This window comes from Metopolophium dirhodum, chromosome 3 (assembly GCF_019925205.1).
Source record: "Metopolophium dirhodum isolate CAU chromosome 3, ASM1992520v1, whole genome shotgun sequence".
Classification (NCBI taxonomy): domain Eukaryota; kingdom Metazoa; phylum Arthropoda; class Insecta; order Hemiptera; family Aphididae; genus Metopolophium; species Metopolophium dirhodum.
In genome coordinates, this window is record NC_083562.1 from 37,084,100 (window position 1) to 37,106,861 (window position 22,762).

At 35.9% G+C, this 22,762-nt stretch overlaps 2 protein-coding genes across 2 annotated transcripts; one reads left to right on the forward strand and one right to left on the reverse strand.

The window, feature by feature from the left end:
* Positions 1–5,989: 5,989 nt before the first annotated feature.
* On the forward strand, positions 5,990–6,736 carry LOC132940683 (uncharacterized). Its single transcript, XM_061008390.1, has one exon. The coding sequence runs from the start codon at positions 5,990–5,992 to the stop codon at positions 6,734–6,736; it is 747 nt and encodes a 248-aa protein (XP_060864373.1).
* Positions 6,737–15,779: 9,043 nt separating this feature from the next.
* Positions 15,780–16,362, reverse strand: LOC132941055 (late histone H2B.L4-like). The gene has a single exon (XM_061008908.1). The coding sequence runs from the start codon at positions 16,273–16,275 to the stop codon at positions 15,889–15,891; it is 387 nt and encodes a 128-aa protein (XP_060864891.1). The 5' UTR covers positions 16,276–16,362; the 3' UTR covers positions 15,780–15,888.
* Between the last annotated feature and the right edge of the window lie 6,400 nt (positions 16,363–22,762).

Sequence of the window (22,762 nt, forward strand, 5' to 3'; positions counted from 1 at the left end):
AAAGAACCAATTACTAGATTTAACTAAAATAATAAACGGTTGCTTCAATCTATGTTACTTTCCAAGCATATGGAAACTTTCGTCCATAATTTCTATTCCGAAACCAGGCAAAAACCATCAACTGCCAGAAAATTACAGGCCTACAGTTCTTCTCTCCTCCCTCTAAAAAAATATACGAACGTTTAATACTACAACATCTCCAAAAATCTCTAGAAGGCAAAATAAGAGCCGAGCAGTTCGCTTTCCGTCAAAACCACTCAACTGTCCTCCAACTAACCAAACTAATAGACCAAATCGGCGAAAATCTCAACCAAGGTATTAAAACAGCTGCCATCTTCCTTGACGTTGAAAAAGCTTTTGATACTGTCTGGCACGACGGACTTCTCCACAAGATGATGTCCATGAATATCCCTCTACAACTCATAAAAATTACTGAATCTTTCCTCTCAGATCGCACCTTTTCTGCAAAAATTGAAAACCAAAATTCGTCCGTAAGAAAGGCAAATGCGGGCGTGCCTCAAGGGTCTTGTCTTTCCCCTACGCTCTTTAATATTTATACAAATGACCTACCTACGAATATTAATGCTCGAGTCTCATTATTTGCGGATGACACAATGTTTTACTGTTCAAACCACAATGTGCGTTTTGCATCCTTACAACTCCAAAAACAAATAAACCTGGCATCAGACTGGTTTAAAAAATGGCGACTTCGTATAAATGAATCCAAAACCATTGCAATCCTGTTCGGCCGTACAAAGACTACAAACATCAATAATATCCAAATAAATAACATTAAAACTCCTTGGTCCAGGAGCGTTAAATATCTAGGAGTAACAATTGATCGTAAATTAAACTTTTCTACTCACGCGTCAAACATTGTTAAAAAAGCTACTCAAATTCGCGGTCTACTATATTCAATTTTAAACAGGAAAAGCCCAATCCCCACCAGAACCAAACTAAACCTTTTCAAAATGTACATTATCCCCATCTTAACTTACGCCGGCGAAGCATGGGCACCCTTCATCTGCACATCAACATGGAGGAAAATAGAAGCAGTACAGACAATAGGTATCAGAGTAATACTAGGTCAACCGTCCATAGTAAAAAACTCAGTACTTCTTCACACAACCGGTTTCATCCCTATCAAACACTTAATCAAAAAGTACGCCTTAGCAACCTTCAACCGTATCTCAACTTCTCAGTACACCCGTATAAAGAACATTGGCCAGACTTCCCACCAATCACAAGCCTCTAGACATAAACAACGACCTAGAGTAAAATTATGGGCAATAAGTTAATATAAACAAAAAAAAAAAATCCTTAATTTGCAAATTCCACTTGACATCCAGCTACTAGCAAAGGCAAAAAGCCTGGCATAGTGTATAGGCAAAAGCCGTCCTACCAAGTAAGTAAGTAAGTAAAACAATCCAAATGTGAAATACCTCGGAATTACAATTGATCACAAGCTCAGCTTCACCAATCATGCCGAAACGATAGTCAAAAAAGCAACCAAAATTTGAGGATCCCTCTACCCAGTGCTTAACAAAAAATGCCCAATCCCAGCTAGGACGAGACTAAACCTCTTCAAAATGTACATACAACCAATTTTAACCTATGCTGGTGCATCATGGGCACCATTCATCTACAAATCCTCTTGGAAGAAAATTGAAGCGGTCCAAACTATAGGTATCAGAACCATCCTGGGTCAACCGACCATAGTACAAAACTCAGTTCTCCTAAACACAGCTGGTTTTGACACTGTCAGGAACACCATCAAAAAGAATGCTGCAGCAGTGTTTTACCGATGCTCAAAGTCTCAGTATAATCACCTCAGAAGCATAGGTCAGATCATCCCCCCACCACCTGACTTGATACACACAACGCCCTAGAGCAAAACTATGGGCAAGCAACTAAAATCTAAAAAATAAAAAAAAAAAAAAAAACTCCAACCAACCAAATCAATTAAACATCCTGCGACTAGCAAAGGCAAACAGCCTGGAATAGTTAAATAGGCGAGAGCCGTTCTACCGGAGGAGGAACAATCCAAATTATCATTCAATCATTATTATCCAGCCAACAGTTATCCTGTTAAGACGTCTTCTGCCGACTATACTCTGCAGCCAGCGTTCATTAGCAGCTCCTTCAGTCAGCCGTTCTCACCGCTCTCAACAGGGCATCAGCGCCCACTGTATCACTCCAGAGTACCCGTCCACTTAAACAGCCGTTCTCACCGCTTCACCAGGGCAACAGCGCCCACGGTTCACACCACGAACCTACAACCTCAAAGCAGCTGTTCTCACTGCTTCAACAGGGCTCCAGCGCCCACGGTTCACACCACGAACCTTCAACTCAAACAGCCGTTTTCACCGCTCTTCAACAGGGCACCAGCGCCCACAAGTAAGCCATCGCGGAAGCGACGTCCCTCCGTTTTAGCCTATCATTGAAAATTGCAAATGTAAGGACATCATCACACATCATCATCATCATCAATCACACATTATCCAGCCAACAGTTATCCTGTTAAGACGTCCTCTGCCAACTATACTCTGCAGCCAGCCGTTCTCACTGCTTCAACAGGGCTCCAGCGCCCACGGTTCACACCACGAACCTTCAACTCAGACAGCCGTTTTCACCGCTCTCCAACAGGGCACCAGCGCCCACAAGTAAGCCGTCGCGGAAGCGACGTCCCTCCGTTATAGCTGTCGTGGGGCCACGCCCTCACATAGCCACAGCATCCCCTCCCATAAACACCCCCACGCCCATCATACATGGGCAAAAAACGCAAAGAGGGTAACCCCCCTACCAACCACCTACTCAAAATCGCACGTCAACGTTCTGCTCCTCCCTCTCCAACACCATCGAAAACTTCTAACTCCGAAACATTAGACTCCTTCTCTGACTCAAGCGCCTCGACACAACACTCTCGATCCTCACTAACTTCCGTACAATCTACAGATACATTACTTCCTGCAACAACCAACACCGCCCCAACAACCCAATCTCCGTATAAATCTCCAACAATCCCCAGACCACCTCCCATAATCCTGAGCTCCGTTTCCTGGCGTAAGGTCGCGCCCTCCATTTACGCACTCCCCAACTTGCAACCAAGCTCTCTGTCGGCCAAGGCCTCCGGCGAACAAGTGACCTTAGGGCCGCCGATGCGACCCTTTTCCGGTTAATCCAAAAAACTCTACTGAAACATAGTATCGAATTCCACACCTTTTCACTCCCCGAAGAACGATCCATCAAGGTAGTTCTGAAGGGAATACCAAATGACATAACCTCTGACGAACTCAAGGATGAACTTGAGTCCCTGGGTTTTTCCGTTAAATTCGTCCGCCGCTTTGGAACCCCAGACAAACCAATGCCTATATGTCTCGTGCATATCGCTGCCAACCCGACTGCCAAGGATATATTTCTCCTTACCAACTTGTTCTACTTGGAAATCTCTGTCGAACCCCTTAAACCCTCCGGCCCAGCCCAGTGCTTCTCGTGCCAACGCATTGGCCATCGTTCCCGTAACTGGTCACCCGCCGCGGTGTGTTAAATGCGCTGGAAACCACACTGCCAACGTCTACCCCAAAACCCCTGAACAAGCTCCGACTTGCTGCAACTGTGGCGGTCCACACACGGCAAACTTTCGAGGCTGCCCCCAATTCTTGGCCCAAAAACAGCAGGTATCTCCATCACCGAACCAAAACTCCGCCCAACAACAAGTCTCACAACCAATCCCGACCTCTCCACCACCACCACCTTCCCATCAACAAAACTCTGCAAAGACTTACTCCGCAGCAACATCTAAATCAGCGCACACTTTAGTTTCTCCAGTCCCACAATTTAACTTACCAATGATTCTCAACCTGCTCACCAACTTATTGACTGCACTATCCAACAATCAAGATCCTAAAACACTTATAGAAACTACAATTAAAACTTTCCTGTCCATACTCTCACCCCAAAATGGATAACTTAAAAATACTATTTTGGAACTCCAACGGTATTAAACACAAACTCAACGAACTACGTTCCCTCGCACTTCTACTTAAATCCGACATAATCTTACTTAACGAAACCCGTCTATCCCCTTCTACAAACTTCATATTCCTAACTATTTCACTTACAGGAACGATCTACCACCCATCCGCTGCTCGCCTGCTCACGGTGGCACGGCAGTTCTAATTCACCGACGCATCGTTCACCAACCTACCCTTCAAACCCCTTCCATCCTTATCCAAATAAATGGCCACGAAGTACTTATATCAGCGCTATACAAACCAACCGGCGCCACACTCACGACTCGCGACTTTGACTTGCTAACCCAAAGTGCTGAATGGCAAATTTCGGCAGGTGATTTCAACGCCAAACACCCTCTGTGGTTTAGTCACTCGACAACCGCTGCCGACGCGCGTCCTCTTTGACCACGTTCAACAATCAGACTATACCAGTACAGCTCCCTCATCCCCCACACACTTCCCGACAAACTCTCGATACAGACCCGACATACTCGACATCGCTCTCGTTCGTTTACCATACCCTACCCAAATCGACAACCTCAACGAACTATCTTCTGACCACAACGGTATCCGGATATTTCACCGCAATTATTTCACCGCGCGACTATTCACCGCCAACATTTCACCGCATTTACAATTCACCGCGTGTACAATTCACCGCGCATACAATTCATCGCAGTTATTTTTTTGATAATGTAAAAATGTAATAAACCAATTTATCAGTCGATGTCTATATATTAAATTACGAAATGGCATTTTTGATATGATGAGCCATTAAGTTTATCTTACTGATACAAATTGATTGAACAAATTGAAACCTTATCCAAAATTCTAAATTTAAAAATAACCAGATACGTTTAACTGTACGATTACACACGTTACTGATTATTGAATTATTGTGTCGGCATCGTCCACTACGTATATCGACGTTTACAAGAGTGTTTCATTTTATAATCATGAATAATATATCGTATATTAAAAGTGAACGGGGTAAAGATAAATTAATATTAAAAGGGTACATTTATATACTTGAAAAACAAGGTTTAAATAAATTAATATGGAAGTGTGAAAATTATCAGAAGATAAAATGTAAAGGACGTTTGCATGTTTGTAATGACGAAATTATAAAAGAATTTAAACATAATCATGTGCCAGACTGTGCAAAAGTTGAAGTATGCAAAGCAATCAACGAATTAAAAGAAAAAGCTATCGAACGACCCGATTTAAGAACACGTGCAGTACTAGGTTCAATTTCGACATCTGTAAGTACACTTATTTAAAATACTTCTTTTAATAATTGTAAAACTATTCTATTTCATAATATAATACATCTTGTAGTTAACTACTTCAGCAACAGCGCATTTACCTAAATTAAGTTCTCTTAAACGAACGATTAGGCGGATAAGAAATGAGGAAGATACTTCACCACCAAACCCAAAATCACTAAGAGATTTAATGATTCCCCAAAAATACCAATTGACGAACGATGAACAACCATTTTTACTGTACGATAGTGGTCCAGGAGAAGACCGAATACTATTATTTTCGACCGAAAGAAATTTACGTCTTATGGAAAACTGTAAACATTGGTATGCAGACGGAACATTTTCGACATCGCCTTCATTGTTTACTCAAATATATACGGTAACTGTTTTAAATTATTTTTTAATATATTAGTATATTTTAAATAAAAGGCTATGGTGAACACTAATAAGGGTATAAATAATAATAGGTATATAACCGATCAAACGTTAAATTTAATTACTTTACTTGTTATTTAGAGATAAATGTATTAAAGTTACTTTACTCGTTACTCAAAAAATATTGTAATTAAATTACTTTAATTTTCGAATAGAAAAATTAAGTTATATCATAATTATTGTAACTAAATGTGTAAATTACTATATGATTTTACAGATGCATGGTGTACAGTACAGTAATGTTTCCCATCAGTGTTTGCATTATTACCAAATAAAATGGAATCTACATATTGTCGCCTATTTGAAGCATTGAAATCAATAAAACCTGAATTGAATCCGGACACGATTATGATTGATTTCGAGAAAGCGGCCATGAATGCCATTTCAAAAACATTTCCAGTTACAAAAATTCGAGGTTGTTTTTTTCATTTTACACAGTCTGTTTGGAGACACGTTCAACAAGCTGGACTTCAACAAAAATATAATGAAGATTCAGAATTCGCTCTACAAATCAGAATGATGACTGCTCTTAGTTTTGTACCTGTAGCTAATGTTGAACAGGCTTCCAATGATTTGATGGATACTAGTTACTACACAACAAATGAAGAACTTTTAACTCCAATGGTTAATTATTTCGAAGACACGTGGATTGGTCGTATGGACCGTAGGAACAGAAGAAAGCCAGCCTTATTCCCGATCAATTTGTGGAACTGTTATGCTTATTTAGCAGAAAACATTCCAAGAACAAACAATTCTGTCGAAGGTTGGCATAATAGTTTTTCATCCACATTAAATATAATTCATCCTAGTATTTGGAAGTGTATTGAGGCGTTTAAAAAAGAAGAATCATTAAATAAAATCCATTTTGAACAGTTTATAGCCGGGTATTCAATGGGTGTTAAAAGAAAATACAAAGACTTTGCTGAAAGGTTAAAAAATGTGTGTGATGACTATCATAATAGAATAACAGAAGATTATTTAAGAGGCATAGCCCATAATTTTCAGTTAAATGTTTTTGCATAAACTAATTTATAAGTTTTAATTAAATGAACAATAATTATACTATTATATTATTATTTACTCATTAATAAATTACGACGAATTGTAACCGCGGTGAATTATACATGCGGTGAATTGTAAATACGGTGAAATGTTGACGGTGAATAGTCGCAAGGTGAATTATCACGTGGTGAATTATCCGCGATCCGACCACAACCCTATTCTTCTGGAGACCATGTGTACTCCGGTATCATCGTCCCCTCCAATTACTAACCGCTTCATAAACTGGACAAAATACAAAACAATCCTCCCAAACTTGCCTAACCAAACCGTACGTCCGACCAACAACAGACAGTCAATCGATTCGGCAATCGACCGTCTGACTAAAAACCTACAACACGCGATCGCAGCTAGCGTATTTACCCCTAGACATAAAAACTCAACCTTCCAATTACCCGACTACATAAAACTAGTAATAACGGAAAAAAATCACCTACGCCGTCAATGGCAGAGAAACCGTGACCCGACTACCAAACGTCAACTTAACGCCAAAATCTCGCTAATCAGAACTTTACTCGAAACTCACAAAACTGACCAGTGGGACATTTTTCTTAACTCACTTGACCACCAAGACGGTTCCATATACAAACTAAACAAATGTCTCCTTCACAAACGCCCAGCATCCCACCCGCTGTCTGGCCCAAATGGTCTAGTCTTCTCGGCCATCGATCGAGCCGAGTTAATAGGCGACTCTCTCGAACTTCAATTCCAACCAAACCCTGGCCCCGACCTCCCTGAAGTAACTGCACATTTCAACTCACTACAAAACATTAAAATCACTAAATCCAACCTATTTACCACTTCTGGCACAATCCAAAATATCATCAACAACCTCCACAAAAAGAAAGCCCCTGGTGATGACCTCATCACCAACACTGCTCTAGTGCTCTCAAATTTCTACCCAATAACATTCTACTATCCCTAACTCAAATTATCAACTGCTCCCTCAGAATTTGTTACTTTCCACGTGCTTGGAAAAAAGCAATAATAATTTCCATTCCCAAGCCAGGCAAAGACCACAAACTACCTGAAAGTTACCGACCAATCGCTTTGCTCTCCTCCCTATCCAAAATTTACGAACGAATCATCCTCTCTCACCTGCAAAACAATCTCCGTGACAAAGTCCGCCCAGAACAATTTGCCTTCAGGCCAGAACACTCTACCACTCTTCAACTGACCAAACTTACTCACCAACTCAGCCAGAACTTTAACAACAACGTAAACACCGCTTCCATCTTTCTTGACGTAGAGAAAGCCTTCGACCGAGTCTGGCACGTAGGTCTCCTCTACAAACTATCTCAACTCAACATCCCGACTGAAATCGTTAAAACCATCGAATCCTTTCTCACTGACCACACTTTCATCACAAAAATCGAAGACTCATTCTCGTCCACCAGACACATACTCGCAGGTTTCCCTCAAGGTTCCTGCCTCTCTCCTACTCTCTACTTGACGTACATAAACGATATACCAACAACTCCAAAAGCTCATCTCTCACTATTCGCTGACGACACAATGTTATTTACTTTCGACAAAAACCCGAAACGCGCAGCCATACAATTACAACTGGTCCAATCACGCAAAATACCTAGCGTTACAATCGGCCGCAGACTCACCTTCGACAAACACGTCCAAAACATCACCAAAAAGGCCACTCGCGTTCGCAGAATGCTCTACCCCATACTTAACCGTTCTAGCCCCGTCCCAAAGACTTCGAAACTCAACATTCTAAAATTCTACGTCTCTCCAATTCTCTCTTATGCAGGCTCCTCTTGGGCACCTTTTATCGGTCCCTCACACTGGAAACGCATCGAATCTGTCCAAAACATCGGTATTCGCACAATAACAAGCATGCCCACTATCGTCAAAAACTCGGTCCTTTTAAAATCTGCCAATTTCAAGTCTATCCAAAACTCTATCCGTACCCAATCTAAATCAATGTTCTACAAAAACTCCTTCTCTGTTCATGCCCACATCCGACTCTTAGGTAAAACTCACCCCACACCTAACCACTAAAAACAGGATCAAACCTTACCCACTATCATGGGTAGGCCAACAATTTAAAAAAAAACATCCTCACCAAATTTCATCCACTAATAGAGGCAAAAGCCTGGTATAGTTAACGGCATAGCCACCCCTTTAAAGTAAAGCAAAGCAGTTTTTTAAAACATGGGTAGACCAAAAATTTTAATTAATCACGTTCAATAAACCTTCCGTCCACATACGCCTGAAATAGTTGACGCCATCAGCCATCCCTCCAAAACAAAACAAAGCAAATTAAAACAGGAATTCTAAACGACGTCACAACAGACGAACTTGAGTCTGGGAATCCCTCGGTTATACAGTAAAACACGTCCGCCGCTTCGGTACTCCCGAGAACCCATGCCGATACGTCTATATCGCCCTCAACCAAATTGCAAAAACATATTTGTTTTTAACAATTTATTCTGCTTACAAATCTCCGTAGAACTAAGGAAAACCCTTCCGGCCCTGCTCAATGCTTTTCATACCAACAGCTTTGACCATGGTTTGCGTAACTGTGGTCATCCGCCAAGATGTGTCAACTGCGCTGGAAATCACACTGCGAAAATCGAAGACAATCCATCAACACATCGAGTCAATCGGTCGTTCAAACCTACAAGGCCAATATTCAATGGAAAAAGAAGAAACCTGAAAACATAATGTACTCTCCACTTCACCAGCTAAACCAAGGAATTGGGTAAACCCGAAACTTGCAAAAAATAGGAATAATTTTATCGGTTCCTCACATTGGAAACGCACCGAATCAGTCTAAAACATCGGCATTCGTACGATAACGGGAATGCCCACTATCGTCAAAATCTCATTCCTTCTAAAATCTGCCGCCAACCAAAATGCGGAATCCATTGAACAAATTGTTGTCCGGAGTAACCGTCGCTCAAGGTATAGTGTGTTACCCAACATCCAGCAGTCTTCTTGCCCAAGAAAACCGAGAAAAAAGCTCAATTTGTTGTTTTACTAATTAAATTTAGAACTGCCCTTTTCAGGGCCACCAAAATGTATAAACTACTATATAGTGTCACATAATATAAACCCTGGGTTTTACTACTGTAATAGAAGGTGGCTACACTTCGACGAGTTTAAAGAGCGTTCCTTAATTAAAAATACCACCTTAGTTATATTATGTTACTTTTATATAAATCTGATCACATTAATAAATATTATTATTTAATAACTAAATCTTTGCAAAGTTACACACAAAGTAATAATTTGAATCAGTAAAAGGTAGGTGCAGATATTGTATTTATTATTCTATTTCATATTTGCCCGATGAGCAAAAGTACTAGTAAATGTTATTATAGTATTACAATATACATTATATGTAAAAAAAAGAAATATGCAATTAAATGTTATAAACAACAAAATCTTAAATATGTAGCTAAACGTTTTGTGATGGGCAAATTGTCGAATATAACGGGGTCTGGTACGAAACATCGATAGTCAATATATCGACAAGTACGAATTATCGAAAAAAAAAGATTAAATTGTATAGTTTACCGTTGAGATAAAGTGAACGGTATCCTTTTGGATACTGAATACTCTGTAATAGCTTTGTATACACAGATAACGATAAAATAAATAGTATTTCCCGTGCGAGAGGGATATGAAATCATTTCGATTTAATATGTATGTGCTGCTGTTGATATCAAAAAATCAGTCGGGATTTTAGAACGGGTCAACAAACTGAATTTTATAATGTAATTATTTTTATAATGATATATCAGTATTTATTGAATAATTATTTTGAAGTGTATAATTGTATCTTGAGTGTTTCATGAACTACAAAAAATATGTAAACATCAACTTGAAAAGTTGAAACACTAGCTTTTTAATATATCTGTTAATAATTATAGGTATAATAATGTATGTAGAACTTAAATCGAATTAAAATATAATATTTCATTAGGCATAATATAGTGACCTATATAAGTGACAGTTATCGGAAAAAATGCTTTCTACTATGCGTACAGTATATAGTATAGTTATCCAAACTTATAGGCACGAATTCACGACGATGCACAAAATTGTGTGCGAGTCCTATTTTTATTTCGGTCTTATCGTTACCATCATTGTCATCCGTAATATATTATGTAATACCTAATCCGTCATAATGTTTTATTAATTATTATTATGAGATAGGTGAATTGATGATATACGAATAATGTTTTAAACCTAATAATATTAATAATCATTTTTTTTTTCAAATTTTAAAAGTAGCTAGTTTATTTTTTTTACAAACATATATCTTTACTGATTTTTGCTTAAATTACGTGGTACAACAAATTTCAAGTATCGAACCACAAGCATTTTTATATTTTTTTTATAGAAAAATGGAAATTTGTGAACTAATACCGTCACAAAAAGGAAAATATAAACTGAATGTTCACGGATATCTTTTCCTTCAAAATCAACGCCGTAAAAATAAATTTTATTGGAGATGCGATCAACGTATTTCCATTGATTGTAAAATTTAATTTGTAAAAATAATTCTAAAATATTTTTTTTATTTACATAATTTGTATATTTATTTTAATTTAATTTGTCGACATATATCGACTTGTCGACGTTGTACTAGTCGATATATTGACCTGTCGACATTTTAACCGGCTCCCATATAACGATAGATACATGGTATAACTATGATATAATATGTTCATTGTGTATCGTCAGTAGGTACTGCAGTAATTCTGGAACTCGAAATAAATAGACAACTCAATGGTCAGCACACGTGGACCAGGATCGAGGCCTTCCAAAACATTGTATTACGAACCATGACCGGTGCCCACTACCTCGTAACAAACAAAAATTTACTTAATTCAACAAATACACCCTCTCTCCAAAACGAAGCACACATACTAGCAAAATCCCTGCAACACACACTATCCCAAAGCAAATATCCACACCACGGTTAACTACTCAGGTTGGAACACAAATCTTATCGCGTGACTAGTAACGATGTAATGACGAACGAACAGCTCTAGTTGTATGTTCCCCTACTGTAACATTGAGGTATATTATGAACCGTTTTCTGTTTTTTTTATAATTTAGGCAAAAATAATGCTTTTTCGGACAAATCACACACCACCAAAATTGAAGATTATGACATTTCACATAATTTAGCATATAATAAATATATAATAATTGCAATAAATAATAACTCAAAAATAATTACTAATTTAGTTAACATATATTTGTGTACCTTTTGTACAAGTTTTTTTTTACTCATATAATTAATAATTATATATATTATTCTAACTAACAATTATGTGAATAACGAAATTGTACATATTATGTATCACATATAATTTCAATATCATTGAAGTTTAGGGTTTTTGAAATTTACTGTAGTAGTTTACTGTAGTATATTTTCTTAGCGTACCTTCCGCATACCACTGATTGAGAAACGCTGCTCTAATTGAATGTTGGCCAGAAAAACAAGTACATAATATTTTAAATGGTCCCTTATGAAATATACATCAATAAGAATAATCCAGCTGTCCCTGTGTAATAATACTGTTATTATAATATTCAAACTACACAACGATCAAAATGTATGCAATTTGGTAGTTCTCAAGATTTTATCAAACAATAGATAAATATTAGATTCTTGCAATCTGTAAAAATTTAAAAAATAACTAATAATTAATAACTAGATAAAAAAAAGGTGGATAAGTGGATGTCGCTCTGCTGTACAGTAGGTTACAAGTGGGTCCCTGTAATGGATGGTGTTAAATTTGAATTCAATGATATAATATCATTGTATAAGAAAAACGATTCTGAGCGAAAACGGTCAGTCAGCCTATGATTTTACCAAGTATATTTGATGATATTATTGTGAATAAAGTAATTTATATATAACCTATTTACTCGGAGCCTTGTTTTAAATTTTCAATCTTTAGCCATAAAAGTTAAACATTTTATACATTTTTAACCACAAAATAATTAATAAATTATAAATTTGATAAATGTTGTCAAAATTTGAACTTTAAATGCTTATAAAAAAAAATTGTGCCTATATATTTTCAATATTTTTCAACTGCTATTGTAACAATATAGGAGCCTTGCATTAATGTTTCACGCTTTTTTACCCAACAAATAAAAATGTATTGATATTTATAGAAAAAAAAACTAAAAAAATTGAAAACTGACAATGTCCGTAAACAGCTCAAAAAGAGTCAAAATATTTTCAACATTTTATGGTGTATATAAAATGCTAATATGAACATTCAGTGAAATTTTCAAGTATCTACAGTCATTCGTTTTTTAATTACAATAAAATAAGAAAATTGTTACATGAGAAATCGAGTAAATATTAAATGTTGTAAAAATATAAATTTCAGACGCTCATAAAAATTTAATTTAAGTTTCTTCTAGACATTTTTTTTTTCATAAAGGTAGACAAACTTATGAGTAATCTTATATTACATTTTCAAATCTTAGATTTAAAAAGAAAAATTTTTATGAATTCTCAACTCAAAATAATTTGCTATTTTTTGTGATTTTTCCGTATTTTGTCAAAATTTGAACTTTAAATGCTTATAATTAAAAACTGTGACTAAGGATTTTTAATTTTTTTCATCTGCCTTTGAAACAATAACCTAGGAGCCTTCTATTAAATTTTCAAGCTTTTTTAATCAACAGATAAAATTTTATTGATATTTATAGAAAAAAAAACTAAAAAAATTGAAAACTGACAATGGCCGTAAACAGCTCAAAAAGAGTCAAAATATTTTGTAAATTTTATGGTGTATAGAAAATGCTAATATAAACATTCAGTCAAATTTTCATGTCCCTACGGTCATTTGTTTTAGAGTTACACCAAAAACCAAAATCGATTTTCTCGAAAACAGATTTTACGTAAAAATTCCCGTTTTTCCTTAATTTTTCTTTTGTTTTTCACGTCGCTTGTGAAAACTACTGGAAAATTTTTACTTTTGACCCCCCAAAGTACCAACTAGATTCACTTTCCTATCAGAAAAGTTACTATTGAAGAAAATCCAAGCACTTTTACTGTCCTAAAAGGTGATGACAGACACAAAAATAAAAAAAAATAAAAAAAATTAAAAAAAAAACACACATCATTGTAGAATCAATACATTCATCGCTTCGCTCAGAATCTAAAATATAATTTGATTTGGTATCCTTGCAGACTGCATATAGCAATAAAAAGCTTAATTAATAGTTGCAGAAATTATTTGAAGAATAATTGTATTATATTCAAATAAGCATAATAAGACATAATCAGTATAACAAAGGACAAAAGTACTCGGGATCACGGATGTATTGGATATTTGGATTATAATTTGGCGGCAAGTGATGGCACGTTATTGGTATTCGGTATGATCATACTATCATAGTTAATATGCGGGGAATCATAGATAATAAAGATATGGATAGGCCACCGCTATGTTAAATATATTCGAGGCCGCATTCCCGGAGGGGAATTCAATTGAGGCTCCTTTATCCATAGCCGTGATTGATAGTCGATACTCGATATAGGTATACTTTATTTGGCCTCAATTGTTCCCCTCGAAGACCGCCGATAAGACCGTTATATCCTATCCATATCTTTATTATCTATGCGGGGAACAAACAGCTAGCGCTGTACACGAAACCGGGTTATTGTTTATTATGGGTCGATACACGGCGTGTTCCAACCTGAGTAGATAACCGTGATCCACACCTACCACGGCTTTCCTAAACTGACCACCATTGTCAACCCAGCAATACCTCATACAGAGTGACTAGCTTAGTCTAGTGCTCTAGATAGGACACCAGCCGACCAACCATAGCGATTAGCAATTATATATTATAATAAAATATTATACTATGTACATATTATTTAGTTATTGGGTACAGGCTGGCTGACGGTCGATCTCTGCTCAGAATTCGATAATAACAAAATTATTAAGGTCCCAACAAACTGCAGCTTGGTCACGCTTTACGCAATGACACATACGTTTCACACAAAAAACCAAAAAGGAAAACGTGCAGCGATCCGATTACAGAAACAAACCGAATTTAGCATCCAAATGGTTCACAAATAGCGTTTAAAAATAAATCCTTCAAAAATTATATAGTGGTTATGTTTGGTCAAACCAAACTGTCGCTAAAAACGTCTTACTACTAGTAAAGGACCCGAGCCTGGTATAGAATAATAGGCCTAAGGCCGTCCCAACAAAGCAAAGTAAAGCACTGCAGTGGTTGCGGTAAAATAAGTCCGGACACGATTTACGACGCCAAAACGTTAGCACCGCCAAGACATAAGAATTTTACCGCCACCGCTGCAGTACGTCACGACTCCCACACAGCATTTGGGAAATGATAATATTTTGTGAATATTTTGGAGTGCTTGAATAATGAATATTTGACTAATTATATTGAATAAATATTTTATTCTCATAACAAAATATTGGACTACATGATTTCAAAAAAAATTTTACTTAATATTTTAATATAATGTTTCCATGAAAATGTTTTTTGAAAAAATATGATTAAAATGTTTTTTTAATGTAATTACAAAATATTTTTCAAATGTGAACTTATTGGCCAAAAAATATAAATAAAATATTTCCTTATTATTAACGCAACTATTTCAAATATTTTGACAACTATATTGTTTTCCTGAAAATATTTTTACCATAGTTGGGAAATATTAAAATGCTGTGTGGGCTCATACCTATATAAATTTTTTGACACAAAAATTGACTTTAGGAAATGTCGCCTTTACTGACTAATATTCACCACGATGCCGTTTGACCTATATTCCAGTGTCGGGCGTTTGCAATGTGTTGATGACCATGTCATTTTAAATCTATATATTTTTCAATCAATTTAAATAACTATCGGAAAAATTTGCAATAGCAATGGGCTGCTGTGACTGGCAGATTGGATATTAATAATATCGTTTTATACTATTTTACTTTCGTGTTCGATGACGTATTAAGGCATGTCCGCATCGTTTACATTTTGTGGCCCTGAGAAGGGCCCGTTTATAAATATTAATTTCAATTTGTGAAGTTTGGTAAAAATAAATGTTACAATTACAATAATATATTAGATTAATAAAATATCCATTATTTGGAGCTGGTATACTTGGTCACGGCCTTGGTGCCTTCGCTGACTGCGTGCTTGGCCAATTCGCCGGGCAACAAAAGCCGCACGGCCGTCTGGATCTCTTTACTGGAGATCGTCCTACGCTTGTTGTATTGTGCCAGCCGGTTGGCCTCGCTGGCGATGCGCTCGAAAAGGTCGTTGACGAAACTGTTCATGATGCTCATTGCCTTTGACGAGATGCTGGTATCGGGATGCACTTGTTTCAGCACTTTGTAAATGTAGATGCCGTACGTTTGAAGCCTCTTGGTCTTGCGCTTCCTGTTGCCGCCACTTGGCTTGGCAACGACGCTTTTCTGCGCTTTGCCCGGTGACGACTTTTTCATAGCTTTACCAACTCCGGGTGCCATTTTGTTCGATTGATTGACCTATTACAATATTATACTTTTCAATATATTGCCTATTGAGTGTGCTATGTTACTGTTAGCTTGAAATGATTTGCTTGTGTGCTGTTGTTTTGCTTTTTGCTCGGTATATATAAGAAAAATCATAAATGTTGTTCGTTTCGTTTGGCATTTCATTTAAATATGATTATGATTAGTCTCGTGACGCATTCGTCGAAAGTATAGCAACCGTGTGAAGGTTTGTTGACAAAATTAAAATAAATATTTAAATAATCAACATTAATTGTTTACGGTTTTATATGAAACGATGTTGATTACAATAATCACAACGTTATTGTACTGTCGATACACCTCAATCATAGATTAAACGAATTCCTATAGTTGCACATATTATTATTTTGTACCTATACGGCTATACTTTATCTATGACGCAATGAACGAATTTGATATTATTCTTTTCCGGACCTGGTACCTATAATTATCTTTTTTGGTGAAATATTGCATTGCTACTATATTATGACGACATAATTTTTATGATTTACATTGTCGGGTGTCGGTGCCGGTCATTTAATAAAGAGTAAAGTTTAGGCAATTAAATTCACATTGTGTATCGGCCCCGCGCGGAACGTGCATGTGTGTCAGTATGTAAATCGATATTAGTGTGAGTGAGCTATAATTACACGCACAGATAAAGATATTTACGTACGCGCATGCACAAGACAGTGATTGACTTTAATGATTATCGAAGCACTTTTTTGATGAACAAAAATGCTTTTACAGGAAAAACTCTCACGCCTCGTTGATATGTCGGATTTTAGTCATTTTTTTTTTTTATCTGAAAGATGAGAAGTTTTTGCAGGTCGAATCAAAGCTAGAATTGTTATTTTACTTTAAATAGCAGTAGAAAAATACGTTTGAAAAAGAACAAAAAATTGTTCATTATTCAAATGCATATTCCAGGTTCTATAATTAAAATTTTCGAATTCGGGCTTTGATCCAACCTACAAAATTACTTTTAATAATAATAAAATTAACAAAATCCGACTACCTATTCTACAGAGTGTGAGAGTTTTTCCCGAAAGACATATTTTTGAACCAAAAAACGTACCGGCCCCGACTCCCTTAACCCCTTAATTTCCAGTCGGTTATTTTCTAAGGAGTAAGAATTAGGCAAATTATGTGGCAAGTACAACCGGCCATGGCAATATTGTGTGCGAGTGTAAAATATGAACATTTGATTTATTTAGTTTATTGGTCTTTTCATTAACTTAACTGTTAACTTACTAAATTTATTTTTTAATTAACGTTAAATTAACGAATTAATTATTCATTTTAAGAAGTAAGTTAAGTTAATTGATTTTGTTTTTAATTTTATTATATTTCACTATTTCAGTCTATTTTGTTTTCATGTCAAAAAATATTTACTGTCATATATCATTCAAATATAACTTATATGGAAATACTGTATTAAGTATAAACACTATAGTCTATAATTTAGTTTTGGGTTTGAAAAAAATTAAGTACGCTAGCGTTGTATAAACAAATTAACTTTTTTTGAACTTAATAAAAAGTTAACAAGAAGTGTGTATTAACATTTAACTTAACTGAGTTAACCAATAGTTAAATTAACTTTTAACTTTTAACTTTTTGTTATTGGTGCATATTAACTTAACTTAACTGAGTTAAAAAAAATCATTAACTTGCCCAGTCTTGCTTATATGCATTTTTAAATATTCCTACTAAAGTAAAACCATAGTATAAAATATAAAATTGGAACTGCTATTTACTAATTAGAACAAAAAATATTTCATTGTTATAGGCCTTTTTGTTATAGGGGTAATATTTTGTCTTGCAGCTTAAATGTGATGTTTTGTATTTATAATATATTATAATAATAATATATTGTAATCATAGTTTGGATTATAATTTAGATAATAATTAATATACACTTACTAATAGAAATTAATTAATTTTATTAATATTATTATTATACCTATCGTGTTAGGCAACAGCACAATTATAGACATAATTATACATGAGAATGAAGCAAATTTAATCAATACAATTAATAATAATAATATCAATATTTATGTATTTTCAGTTTGTTGTTATCAAGACTCATCAATATTAGATCTACGAGGACTATAACGAGTCAAGAATAAACAGACAAACTCAGCTTCTAAAAACGTCCGGTTAAGAATCTGACGATTAAACGATTGCACTGTATCCTCATCACTCATCAGTTGCTAATTCAACCCGTGTAATTGACTAATATTATGTAATAATAATTCATGAATCATGTTGTTTGTTCATTTTTTATAAAACATAATATCGTCGGCCTCTTGCCAAAACTCAAAATTTCGATTTTTCTTAATAGCAACATCTAGCGTATAAATTTGAGCTCTATAATTGTGTAGAGGCATAAAACATCGAAATCTCCTTAAAAACATATATTTTTTAGCTTTTTCAACATTATTATTATTATATTGTTTTAGTGTAAAATGTAAGAAGGGGTTTAGAGCATAGCATATTTTAAGGAGTAATATTTAGGCAGTTTATATTACATGTATATTTAAACGGTGAAATTTTTTTTTTTTTTTTATTGATCAAGTAATTACTTACAACCCGGCATCTAAGTTTATTTTGTGACTTCTACTGAGTCCTTTTAAGGAGTAGATTTTGTTCCAAACGAGTTTGGTGTCGACATTTTCGCAGGAAGCTTTGCTAGTTTTAATCAGATATTTGGTTCTTGCTCGGAGTTTTTTCAGTCCATCGATCGAGCCGAGCTGATAGCTGACTCTCTCGAACTCCAATTCCAACCAAACCCTGGTCCCGACCTTCCAGAAGTTTCTGCCCACTCCAACTTACTTCGAAACATAAGTATCACCAAATCTAATTTATTCACCACCCCTGGCACAATCCAAAAAATCATAAACAACCTCCGCAAAAAGAAAGCCCCTGGTGTCGATCTCATCACCAACACTGCTCTTAAATTTCTACCGAATAACATTCTACTTTCCTTAACACAAGTTATAAATTGCTCCCTCAGAATTTGCTACTTTCCACGTGCTTGGAAAAAAGCAGTAATAATTTCCATCCCTAAGCCGGGTAAAGATCACAAACTTCCCGAAAATTACCGACCCATCGCTCTACTCTCCTCAATATCAAAAATTTACGAACGAATCATCCTCTCTCACCTTCAAACCAATCTTCGAGACAAAATCCGCCCAGAACAATTTGCTTTCAGACCTGAACACTCTACCACTCTACAACTGACCAAACTTACTCACCAACTTAGTCAGAACTTTAACAAAAACGTTAACACCGCCTCCATTTTCCTTGACGTGGAAAAAGCCTTCGACCGGGTCTGGCACGTCGGCCTCCTCTACAAACTGTCCCAACTCAACATCTCGACTGAAATCGTTAAAATCATCGAATCCTTTCTCACTGACCGCACTTTTGTCACAAAAATCGAAGACTCATTCTCGTCCACCAGACACATACTCGCAGGCGTCCCTCAAGGATCTTGCCTTTCACCTACTCTCTACTTGACTTACATTAACGACATACCAACAACTCCTAAAGCTCACCTCTCACTATTCGCTGACGACACTATGTTCTTTACTTTCGACAAAAACCCGAAACGCGCAGCCATACAATTACAACACCAACTCAACCTAGCTACCACATGGTTTCATCGCTGGAAAATCAAAATAAACCCTACCAAAACAATAGGTATTCTTTTCGGACGTTCCAATACTACTCACATCCCACCACTACTACTCGACAACCATCCAGTGACTTGGTCCAATCATGCCAAATACCTCGGCGTTACAATAGGACGCAAACTCACCTTCGACAAACACGTTCAAGACATCACCAAAAAAGCCACTCGCGTCCGCGGAATTCTTTACCCCATTCTCAACCGTTCTAGCCCTGTCCCAAAATCTTCAAAGCTCAATATTCTAAAACTCTACGTCTCTCCAATTCTTTCATATGCTGGCCCCTCTTGGGCTCCTTTCATCGGTCCCTCACATTGGAGACGTATCGAATCTGTTCAAAACATCGGCATTCGCACGATAACGGGTTTACCCACCATCGTTAAAAATTCGGTCCTTCTAAAATCGACAAATTTCAAATCTATTCAAAACTCCATTCGTTCCCAAACCAAATCAATGTTCTACAAAAATTCTTTCTCGAATCATACTTACATCCGACTTCTAGGTAAAACACACCCTCCCCCAAATACTAAACGTAAATTGAAACCCTACCCACTCTCTTGGGCAGACCAATAAATCTAACCATTTCTTCTTAATTTCCATCCACTAGTAGAGGCACAAGCCTGGAATAGTAAACGGCATAGCCATCCCTTTCAAAGCAAAGCAAAGTTTTTCAGTTCAATGAGGTCTTCTTGAGTTTTGGAGAGTTGGAATTTTTTTAATGCATTCTGTTTATCTTTAATTGCCATTTTAATGTTTTGGTTCCACCAGGGTACTTAAGGTTTTTTATTCATGGTAGCTAATTTACCTATTGTTAGATTTGCTATTTTAAGTATTGAATTAGTAAACGTATGTACTATTGTATTGATGTTTATCGTTTCGGCATCTTTTATACATTTCATTTCTTCATCGAGTAATTCATAGAAAAGTGACCAATCGGCATTTTTTAAATTCCACATTTCCCCAGAGGAAAGTTTGTCATGGATCCGAGATAAGTATTTAATGATAATGGGGAAATAGTCGCTGCTGGTTAAATTATTGTATACTTTCCATTCTAGTCTTTGTGCTAGTGATGCGTTAGAGAGTGTTAGGTCGATGTTGGACATAAGACCGTTTGCAATGTTTATATATGCGTGGGTTCGTTATTGTTAAGTATTACAATATTGTCATCTTCAAATGCTTTATCAATTTATTTCCCTCTTCTATCGGTTGACTTGGATCCCCACCTGGTGTTGTGGCTATTGAACGGTGTAATTGTGTGAGTAGTGAATGAACATAAGTTGATGAGTGTGTGTCCTTATCGATCATTAGGCTAATGACAATGCTAACATGTCGTCTACGATTCTATAGTCTCACACAAGCACAAGCATGCACAGGTCACCAAATTAAATTGTTGACATTTTTCCGTTTTTAAATCAGTAGAAAATACTAAATAGCTATAAGAGAAAGATTTATTTAGTTACTTCCCATGACCCGATTTAAATTTTGAAAATATGTCCTTACAATACCTTACTTATAGATAGCAGTTAGTCATCGCTCAAAATAACATATTAACATAAAAATAAAAAATAATTGGGAAACTAAAATCAATTTCCTCTGGTGAAAAGAGGCTAATAAATTAAAATTAGTATTCCAACTCCAAAAAAATTAACCAATAACAAGTACCGGATAAATTATTAAGTCACACGAAGTTCTCCTCACCGTACGACATATTATGCACATTATTTTGCCTATCTGCGCCGTGAAAAACAGTAAATTGAGTGTTATACAGTATAACCGTATTATTGTCTATGGTAAAACCACGAATTAAGATATTATACAGGATACGGAACAAAAAGTTCTTATCAATGTTTTTCTCAGCCCACCCGCTTCTTGCTGTTTGGCGACAACTATCGCTTAGATAGGATTCTCTCGGTCAACACAGAAAAATCCTATTTAACCGCTAACTGTCATGCTAAAAGTGAAACGATTGATACTTCACTTATCACACGTTCGTTCGGTATCCTATATAACTGATATTGCTTGTTTTATACTTTTATCAAATGTTGAATTTATTAATTTTTAAATAATTCATATTGTTCTGTACACGTTTCGAATATAAAATGTAAAGTTATATAATATTATTGTTCACAAAATTACACGTTTATAAATATATTTTTAAAATATGTTCGAGCCCCAACTACCAAGGTGTGAAAACTATACAATATACACTATTGTGATTTGTATTTAGTGGCGTAATTTATTTGGTCGTGTTTATGGGTGTGGGTGGGGGGGGGGGGATGTCATATATTTTACCTATTACCCACAAGACAATTTTTGTAGGTAATTCGTTATATTGTATATATCACAGTGGTTGTATTGTGTTGTATGATAAGTAGGTACTATGGAGACTAAAATAATCAGGAGAACAAACTTCGCTTCCGATAACGTCCCGAAATTAGTACGCTAGGGTTACTACCTACATTTAACCCGCGTAGGGACTATTCATGTTTTTTACGTTTTTTAGAAAATATATGCATTATTTTGAACCATGACCCTCTTTAGATTTTATAGCTTGTACGATTACACATTTATGCATGTGCATAAGACATAAGACGTGTATATTTCATAAACATGTTATTCCTAAAAAACAAATTTGAGTGTAACGATACACATATCGGTATAAAACGATCGTTCAAGAAAACACAAGTGTGTGGTGTATCGAGCTCAGGCTTGCTATGAACAAAAATAAAAATAATATTTATGAAATATACACATAATAATGAATGTACACA